We start from the raw sequence: 10,476 nt of genomic DNA, 5'->3' as shown, positions 1-10,476 counted from the left end.
AGGAGGAGGTGCGAGCCAACATTAAGAGCCAAGGAGAGACCATCAAGAAGCTAGAATTCCAAGTAGGATGCTTAGCTGAGAAGATTCCCAAACCTACTGATGGCTTCCCAAGTGACACGGAGAAAAACCCAAGAGGAGAAGCAAAGAAAGTAAGATGGGAAGATTGCAAAATGATCACTACAAGTGATCAAGAGGATGAAGACAAGCAAAGCAAACTCTCCCAACAGCCTGAAGACAACTCAACAGAGGAGGAGGATAGAGATCACCAAGAACCAGAAATCTCACAACAAGAGTTGCTTAAGCTCTATGCACCATTTCCCCAACTGCTCAATGGTGCTGTGGGGAAGAGAATATACTCCAGGTTCCTAGACTTGTTTGCATCTTTGCATGTGAACATACCATTCATCAAGGCTATCCAATAAATGCCTGCATTCATCAAGTATATGAAGGAACTTCTTCCCAGGAAAAGCTCAATCAAAGGAGGCCAGACTATAGTGTTAAACAAGGAATGTAGTGCCCTTATTCAACCTGAGCTGCCTATAAAAAGAAGAGACCCAGGGAGTTTTCACATCCCCTGTGCCATAGGAGAAACAGTGTTTGATAGAGCACTCTGTGATTTGGGGGCAAGCATCAACTTACTGCCATTATCCTTGGTAAAGAGGCTGCAGATCAATGAGATAATACCAACAGATGTGGTCATCAGACTGGCTGACAAGACTCAAAAGCAAGCAATAGGAGTGGTGGAAAATGTGTTGCTAAAGGTTGGAAAATACTTTCTCCCAACAGACTTTGTCATTCTGGACATGGAAGAGAGTCACACACACCTAATCATATTGGGAAGACCCTTCCTAGCTACGGCCAGAGCACTCATAGATGTGGAGAAAGGGGAGCTAATATTGAGGATCCATGATGAACGGCTCAGCTTTAATGTCTTCAAACTCTCACAAGAAGCAGATCAAGAGCATAAGGAACCAAGCAAAGATCATAATGTGATGCTGAAGGAGGAAGCAAGCACTGAAGCACACCCAACCTATCTGGAAACCCCTTTGGTTGATAAACAAGGGAAACAGCAACTACCACAGCTCAAGGAAAAGTTAGAGGAACCTAAACCTCTAGAGGCATGTGAAGACAACATCACAACTACCTTAGGAAAAGAAGTCATCAAGAGCAATGCAATATCAAAGGACACAAGGAAGAAGGTACCAAGGAAGTTGAGGAACAAAAAGATCCCTACGGAAGACTTCTCTCCTGGAGATAGAGTGATCTCAGCTTACTTCCCAGATATTCCCCCTAATCTCCCCACTGTACCATCTCAGTTACTGAAAGTCTTCACAATCAACAGAGTTCTCTCTCTGGAATATGTAGAGATCATTGACACAACCAATGGATACAAGTCCACAGCGAGAGGGGAGGATTTCAAGCATTACCAACCACCCTGATGAGGGAGAAACGTCAAGCTAGTGACGCTAAAGAAGCGCTTCATGGGAGGCAACCCATGTTTTATATGCTTTTAGAAGATAGTGAATAAGTCAACATTTATGAATTCCAACCCAAACTTGACAAACACTTGGTGAAAACCTTCTGGTGCAGCATATAGTGAGGAACAAGTTTGGTGTTCAAAGCAAACCATGCTAGTCTTGGGAGCTTTGAACAAAAACTTTTCATCACAGTGCTCCAAACTAAGTTTGGTGTCACCCATGGTGCCACCAAAATGCATATAAGGACCCACCAATAGTTAGTTAGTTAGTTGGAATTCATAAATAAACAATCTAATCTTTTCTTTTCTTAGCCGAAAAGTTTCAATTGTCTTTGGTTTGATATTATTCTCACCTTTCTTGTTTTGTCTTTATAGGGAAAAGAAAAGGAGCATTGATGGGGATTGATTGGACAATTAAATAGGGGAGGTTCGGCCACTTCATGAAGAGAACTACACACTTGTCTCAAGAAGGAACGCATGGGGAAACATTGCCATGCAACATTGAAGAAAGGAGACCCTTGAAGACCGAACCATTCACTCTCATTAAGTGATGATCCTTGTCCTTCCTTCCTGAACAACCCCAACCGTCCATCAAGCAACCATTCTTGCAATCCACACCTTCCGTTCTCTCATGATCTCCCTATATAAGGGAACCTTAGTGCAACCTCACTCCTCACATTCAAATCCCCACTCTCCACACTTCATACTTTTGGCGTGCTAAACCCCTTCATCACAATTTGTCCTAGCCAACCCAGTCTTCACCTATCCGTATCCTCAAATCACCTCAAAACAGCAACTCAAATTCATGGCATCATCAAGCTCAAAGAGGCAAAAGAGGAAGGAACCCATGGAGAGTGTTCCATTCGATGAGAAGAGATTCAAAACTGCCTTTCATGAACATGAATTTGAGCGGATAAGGGCCAGAAAGATATTGCCAGAATTAATCTTCCAAATCAATGCAAATGAGTCACCACAGATTCGGGAGAAAATCGAAGAGAGAGGGTGGCAATTGCTCACAACTCCAGAGGGGAAGATTAATGGAAACCTCATCAAAGAATTCTATGCAAATGTGGTGAGAGAAGACAAGACCAAGGCCCCAACCTTCAAAAGCTACTTGAGAGGAAAGGAGGTGGACTTCAGCCTAAATGCCATAACAAGAGCTCTTCACCTGAAATCACCTCATTTTGATGAGGCCAGCTATCAGGAAAGGATAAGTAAAAGCCCTGACAATGATGAGCTCACAGAGATAGTGACGGACATTTGTGTTATAGCAGCTGATTGGGAAAGATACACAGATGGGAGACCTAAGTTCATCAAGAGGGGAGACCTTAGCCCTAAAGCCAAGGGGTGGTTTGAACTCGTAAGAAGGTCCATTCTACCAGCTGCAAATAATTCAGAGGTAAACATCAATCGAGCTACTATGGTGCATTACTTAGTACAGGGTGGGGAGATCAATGTGCATGAACTCATCGCTGAGGGGATTCAAGATTCAGCTGAGAAGGCTGATTCAGGTGCCAGGCTCTGGTACCCTAGCGCCATTCTCAGGTTGTGCAACAAGGCCATGGTAGTATTTGTGCACAGTAATCCAGACTGGGTGAACCCAGGGAGGCCAGTTACCCTCGAGCGATTGGTCTTTACCACACCTGCTCAGCAACTAAGAAGGCCACATATAGGAAAGCAAAAAGCCAAGGAAGGAACTCATCAAGAGGAATATCATCAGGAAGAATATCAACAAGAAGAGCATCATGACCCAGCCAACTTAAATATAACTCACCTTCTAAGAGCCATTGAAGATTTGGGAATGAAACATATGGAGGGACAAGAGCAAATACTTCACATTCAGTCCAACTGGATTAAACAACAAGAAGAGTGGCAGAAACAACACATGGAGCAGCAACAGGAGAAATACTCCCAACTGACTCAAGCCATCCACCAAGTTACTGAGAGGCAAGAGCGTCAAGATAAACGCCTTCAAGAACTCAACCAGCGGCAACTAGCTCAAATGAAATCATTCAATGAGTTCAATGTGCTGAATGAAGGAAGGCAGTTACATAGGGAGGAATTCAACGTAAACACTCAGGCCAGGTTGAACTATATGTCCAACAATATGCATCATCTACATTATGCCATTCCCACATATGATGAGGTCCAAAAAGAGTTTGTTGAACAAGAAGAAAGGAAGGTGAAACAGCAGAAGGACACACTAAAAAAGAAGATGGAAGATGCTGGCTTCTGGAAGAAACTGCTTGGGAAAGGCAAAGGAAGTGGGAGCACAAGCATTCAAGAAAAACACCAAGAGGACAAGCAAGAAGGAGAGCATGGGCAACCACATGAGTAAAAGGTGGTGGAGCTCCTTCTTTGGTCTCTCTTTTTCCATTTTGAAATAAGGAAGATCTTGTATGAAATAGAACATGCTTCCATGTTAGTTTGAACCTTTTCAATTATGCATTTTAAGTTTTATTGCTCAGGTCTATGATTTCTGGTTTAAGTGTCACCGCATCATTTCTTTACTTATTGTATGCTTGTCTTTAAAATCAAATGAAGAAGAGAATCTTTATGTTTCAAAAGACCAGAGTGGAGTTCATAATATGGAGTAATTTTCTGAATCTTTGGTGTGATCATAAGTTAGCTAAGTTGGTTCAACCATGAGGTGGGAAGACAACTATCTGTCCTGAGTACTTTGCTTTGAATATAACCATGAGACTAAGTAAATAGCAAGATCCTAATAAGAGAAAGGGAAAGAACACTTAAAGTGAAAAACAAAAGAAAAAAAGTAAGCAATAAGGCTAGGCACCAATGGTTTTAATCTTGAGGCATGTGTCTGTGGTGTTCCTGTGTGAGGGATTTACTTGGATGAATAAGCTCTTAGGGGTGCCTTATCACTTGGTAACTTGGGTTAACTAACTCGGGATTATCAGCTGAAAGTCCATTATCAAGAGTAACCCTCACTACAGAGTATTTAGTAACCCAAAGAGGTGCTGGACACTAAAGTCTCAAGAAGGAAAATAAATGAACCAGATGCCTGTGGTGTGTATGTATGGGGGAGAGACTTGAGGGAGTAAGTCCTTAGGGGTGTCTCAACACCTAGCACCTTGAACCAACTGGTTCGGGAGTGTTGGTTGAAAGCTTATCTTAAAGAGTTGCCCCCTTACAGAGCACTTAGCTTGAAGAACACAAATAAGCCCTGAAATGACAATAAAAGGATCAATAAAAGTCTCATGGAATGTAAGCAAAGCCATTGTTTTAGGACATGATAAAGGTCTGAAAGCCAGTAATGGAATGAACCTAAGTTGCTATGCATGAAACCACCATAAAATCAGTGACATGACTTCCACAAGAATGACTCATTTCTCTTGGCATTTCATTCACCATTCTCTTGTTCCAGTACTTGCTTAGGGACAAGCAAGCTTTAAGTTTGGTGTTGTGATGCCAGGGCATCTTGGCCAGTTTCACTGACCTTTTCTTTACTGTTTTTAGGGTAGTTTCATGCATTTCCTTAGGAAATAAGCTAGTTTTGGGTGGATATTCACTTATACCTTGATTCAAGCATACATTGTGCATTTTACATGATTTCATGAGGATTTTGCATGAGTTTAGTGATAAATTGTATGTTGCATTACCCATGACATGGACTAGAACTTTGATACACTCTATTGCTTAATTTCAGGACCAAGGGAAGCAAGGAAGAACCACTTAGCAGTCACGTTAATCTAATTAACGTGACCACTAACGTGGAATGGGAGGTAACTTGCAAAGTTAATGAGAAAAGTGATTGCCAATAACGCCCTCGAAGCCATCATTACCAACGTTAAGAGTCACGTTAATTAAGTTAACGTGAACTCTAACATGAAGAAGGGACTTTGAGCCAACGTTAGTGACACTTAACATTATCACTAACTTTGGCCAATGATCATAAGTGGCCACGTTAGTTAACATGGCCTCTAACGTTAAAAGGGGGAAGGAAGCCAACGTTAGTGACACTCAACATTGTCACTAACGTTGGCATAAGGTGAAATGTACCACGTTAACTCCCACGTTAACTTGGTTAACGTGGGAGCTAACGTAAGAGGCATAGGAGGTCGACAACGTTAGTGACACCCAACATTGTCACTAACGTTGGAAGCACCCACAAAACCCCCAAGGAGCCACGTTAACTTCCACGTTAACTTAGTTAACGTGGAATCTAACGTTGATGAGTGAATGATGAGCCAACGTTAGTGACACTCAACATTGTCACTAAAGTTGGGGGTGGCTAAGAATGGCCACGTTAGAAGCTACGTTAACATAGTTAACGTGGACTCTAACGTGAGACATAGGGGCACATTGGAACGTTAGTGACAATGTTGAGTGTCACTAACGTTCTCGAAGGTTGGCAAGGCCACATTAGAAGCCACGTTAACCTAGTTAACGTGGGCTCTAACGTGAGGCAAAGGGGTACATTGGAACGTTAGTGACAATGTTGAGTGTCACTAACGTTCTCGAACTCATACTTTCACTTAAACGTTAACACCCTAACGTCCTGAGCTAAAGTCTCTGCCCATTTCACACTTTCTCTCTGCAAGTAAACCCAAGCCCAAATGAAGAACAGAACTGCTTCAAACTCAAGATCCAAAGGCCCAAGACTTGAAGAACCAACTAGAAGCTGAGAAAAGTAGTATATATAGGAGTAGCTTTGAATTAGTGGGAAGTTCTGGAAGTTGGAAAAATAACACTACTCTCTGTATTTTTACCTTCTCTGCTCTTCTAGTTCCATGATGTATTCTCCGTCTTTGTTTTCATTTTCTAGAGCTATGAACAACTAAACCCCTTTCATTGTGTTAGGGAGCTCTGGTGTACTTTGATGGATCAATACTAGTTTTCATTATTCTTCTTCTATCTTCTCTCTAGATTTTACTTGAAAGCTTTCGATCTTCATCCCATTGGGTAGTTATCTTGGAAAAGAAACTATTCAAACTTGGATCTCTTCTGAGCCTTGAAAGAGGAATGAAGAGATCAAGCTAGAAATGCTTTCTCATGCTGGACCAAATTGGGTTTGGATGGATATGTTACTATAATCCCCTCAATACTTGATTTGGGAAATGCATGTGGTATAATCAGTGACCACACTTCATCTCTTCTCATGAGCAATTGACCAAGGAATTGGCTATTGATCAAGATTTGAGAGATTGAATTGCAAGAAATTGTAATTCAATCAATTAAGATTGCCAAGGAGATCAATGAGTGCATTGATTGAGGAAGAGATGAAAATGAACTTGATCCGGAGAATTGCAACATCTATTGCGCCCAATGAACTCCCCAAATTCTGATCTCACCCATTCTCTTTAATTTCTGCGTTAACTTTCATGAGCAAACACCCCATTCCCATTTACAATTCTGCAATTTAATTTCAGTCATTTAATTCCAGCTCTTTAATTCTAGCATTTACTTTTCCTGTCATTTACATTACCGCCATTTTATTTTCTGCAATTCTCAACCCAAATTCTGAATTCGCTCAACTAGAACATTCTTCTAATTAAAGTTGCTTGATCAATCAATCCCTATGGGATTCGACCTCACTCTATTGTGAGTTTTTACTTGACGACAAATTCGGTACACTTGCCGAAGGAAATTTGTTGAGAGACAATTTCCACCTGCATCAAGTTTATGGTGCCGTTGCCGGGGATTGATTGTGCATCAACAATTATTAGATTGGAAGATCACTAGATTGAGCATTTTTGTTTTGTTGAATTAACTTTCTATTTGAGTAATTTACTTTCTGTCTTAGTTAACTTCTTCCCTTCCCCCTCTACTTTTTCGTTTCTTTATTATTTACAATTCAGTTTGCTAACCCACTAATTGTTTGATATATCGCACCACTTACAACTAACAGTAATTCTGACAGCAATACTATCTGCACATAATTTTTCCTTGCTTGTACTTGTTGGTTGTATGACAGGGAGAAGAAGCGGGGCTTCAACTTCTTTCGATTCTGAACCAGAGAGGACCCTCCTTAGATTAAGGACGGAAGCAAGAGGAAAACGTGAAATCGGGGCTGAAGAGGAGGAGGAACACCTTGAACTAAACATGGAAGGCAACATGGAAAACCAACATGAAGAAGAGGCTAATAACCATGGAGGAGGAGGTAGAGCAAATCATGCTGGGGAAGATAGAAGAGTCTTAGGATCCTATATCAATCCTAATCCTGGAAACTGTGGGAGCAGCATTCAGAAGCCCACCATACATGCCAACAATTTTGAGCTAAAACCTCAGCTCATCACTCTTGTGCAGAATAATTACTCATTTGGAGGAGGTGCTCAAGAAGATCCGAATCAACACTTGACCATCTTCTTGAGGATTTGTGACACAGTGAAGTCCAATGGAGTCCACCAGGATGTCTATAGGCTACTCTTGTTCCCATTTTCACTCAGGGACAAGGCATTCAAATGGCTTGAATCCTTCCCAAAAGAAAGCCTGGCAAATTGGGAGGAGGTAGTGAATAAGTTTTTGGCAAGGTTTTACCCCCTCAAAGGATCAATAGGCTGAGAATCGAAGTACAGACGTTCAGACAGCAAGATGGGGAGACACTTTATGAAGCTTGGGAAAGGTTCAAAGACCTAACAAGGAGATGCCCACCAGAGATGTTCAATGAGTGGGTCCAACTGCACATCTTCTATGAAGGCTTGTCATATGAATCAAAGAAGGTAGTAGATCATTCCTCTGGAGGATCCTTGAACAAGAAGAAGACCATTGAAGAAGCTATAGATGTCATTGAAACTGTAGCTGAGAATGACTACTTCTATGCTTCCGAAAGAGGGAGCACTAAGGGAGTGATAGAGCTAAACAATGTAGATGCTCTGCTGGCTCAGAACAAGCTCATTACCAAGCAGATAGCTGACCTCACCAAGAAGCTAGCTGACCTCACCAAGAAGATGGAGAGGAACCAAGTGGCAGCAATCACCACCTCCTCAACAACCCAAGAAGGAGTTGATGAAGAGGCAGAGGGTAACCTTGAGCAAGCCAACTATATTGGGAATTCACTTAGACATAACCATGATCCATACTCCAAGACATAAAACTCTGGATGGAGGAACCACCCAAACTTTGGGTGGGGGAATCAGCAAGATCAAAGCCAAGACCAGAGACGTTACAACTCCAACAACAATGGAGCTCATCAACAATTCACACAGAGGACATATCAACACCCCCACAACAACACTTCTCCACACCCATATCAAAACCAAAACAACACCTCTACTCCCAATCTACCATCAATTGATGACAGACTCTCTAAGCTTGAAACTTTACTTGAGGGAGTATGCAAAGACGTCCGAAACAGTAAAGTATTTCGAGAGGAAGTGCAGTCAAACATGCAGAATCAAAAAGCTGCCATCAAGAAACTGGAGACACAAATTGGTTATCTATTCAAGCATCTTTCTAACCACCACCTTTGCAATGATAACAATTCAAGAAAAGAGGAAGAGTGTCAAGCTATAACACTTAAGAGCGGGAAGGAACTTAAGGAACTCTTCCAAAAACCACAAGAAGAAGGCTCAAATGAAAAGGGAAAAGAGCAAGATGGAGTTCAAACTCCCACTTCAAGTCCACAAAAAGAAAAAGGGATGCCAAAACTGAACATCTCAAGAGCTCCATATCCTCAGCAGTTGAAGAAAAAGGAAGATGACAACCAGTTCGTGAGATTCTTGGAGATCTTCAAGAAACTACAAATCAACATACCCTTTGCTGAAGCAATCGAACAAATGCCACTCCATGCCAAGTTCCTGAAGGAGCTGATAACTAAGAAGAGAAGCTGGAAGAATAATGAAACTGTGATACTAACCGAAGAATGTAATGCTATCATCCAGCACAAACTACCCCAGAAGTTGAAGGATCTTGGGAGTTTTCAGATCCCTTGTATTATAGGGGAAATCACAGTAGAGAAGGCCCTTTGTGACTTAGGAGCCAGCATCAATTTGATGTCAGTAGCAATGATGAGGAAGATGAAGATCGAGGAGGCTAAACCAACAAAAATGGCCTTACAACTGGCAGACCGATCATTCAAATTCCCTCATGGCATAGTAGAGGATTTGTTGGTGAAAGTAGGAGACTTCATATTCCCGGCAGATTTTGTAGTGTTAGACATGCAGGAGGAAGCCAAGACTTCCATTATTCTGGGATGGCCGTTCTTGGCTACTGCTGGAGCTATCATTGATGTCCAAAAGGGTGATCTTACCTTGAGATTACACAATGAAAAGATGACATTCAATGTGTTCAAGGCCATAAGTTACCCACCAGAACAATTGGGGGAATGCATGAGGTTAGACGCACTTGAAGAAGAAGTGCAGGAGTGTTTTGAAGAAGAAGAGCATGAAGAGCCTGAGAGATCAATGGAAGAGGAGTATATATCAAGTGAGGATGTTGCAACAGCAGAGAGTCATGTTCAAGATGCACCAAAGGAAGAGACTGAAAAATCAGAGGCACCTAAGGTTGAACTCAAAGCATTGCCACCCACTCTCAAATATGCATACCTAGGAGAAAATGAAAACTACCCAGTGATTATAAGCTCAGGCCTCAGCCAAGATCAAGAGGATGAACTGCTCAAGGTGCTGTAGGAGCATAAGGACGCCATCGGATGGACCCTTGCTGACCTGAAGGGAATCAGTTCAGCTATATGCATGCATAAAATACTGTTGGAAGATGATGCAAAACCATCCATTCAATCCCAAAGAAGGCTGAATCCAATCATGAAGGAAGTGGTACAGAAAGAGGTTATGAAGCTTTGGCAAGGAGGAGTAATATACCCGATCTCAGACAGCCCTTGGGTCAGCCCCGTGCATGTTGTGCCCAAGAAGGGAGGAATCACTGTGGTTCCCAATGAGAGGAACGAACTGATACCTACAAGGACCGTCACAGGATGGCGGATGTGCATTGATTATCAGAAACTCAATGAAGCTACACGAAAGGATCATTTCCCTCTCCCATTCATGGATCAGATGTTGGAAAGACTCGCAGGACATGCTTAT

At 42.0% G+C, this 10,476-nt stretch overlaps 2 protein-coding genes across 2 annotated transcripts; both read left to right on the top strand.

Moving 5' to 3' along the window:
* Positions 1-422: 422 nt before the first annotated feature.
* LOC130966323 (uncharacterized) lies at positions 423-1,439 on the top strand. Its single transcript, XM_057891111.1, has one exon. It carries the CDS (start codon positions 423-425, stop codon positions 1,437-1,439), a length of 1,017 nt encoding a protein of 338 aa, XP_057747094.1.
* Positions 1,440-8,823: 7,384 nt separating this feature from the next.
* LOC130966322 (uncharacterized) lies at positions 8,824-10,065 on the top strand. Its single transcript, XM_057891110.1, has one exon. It carries the CDS (start codon positions 8,824-8,826, stop codon positions 10,063-10,065), a length of 1,242 nt encoding a protein of 413 aa, XP_057747093.1.
* Positions 10,066-10,476: the final 411 nt, after the last annotated feature.

The sequence above is a fragment of the Arachis stenosperma genome, chromosome 3 (genome assembly GCF_014773155.1).
Source record: "Arachis stenosperma cultivar V10309 chromosome 3, arast.V10309.gnm1.PFL2, whole genome shotgun sequence".
Taxonomy (NCBI): domain Eukaryota; kingdom Viridiplantae; phylum Streptophyta; class Magnoliopsida; order Fabales; family Fabaceae; genus Arachis; species Arachis stenosperma.
This window is presented reverse-complemented; position numbering and strand designations above follow the sequence as displayed.

Coding starts and splice junctions, on each gene's coding strand:
- LOC130966323 (XM_057891111.1), top strand. CDS start 423: ATGCCTGCATTCATCAAGTATATGAAGGAACTTCTTCCCAGGAAAAGC.
- LOC130966322 (XM_057891110.1), top strand. CDS start 8,824: ATGCAGAATCAAAAAGCTGCCATCAAGAAACTGGAGACACAAATTGGT.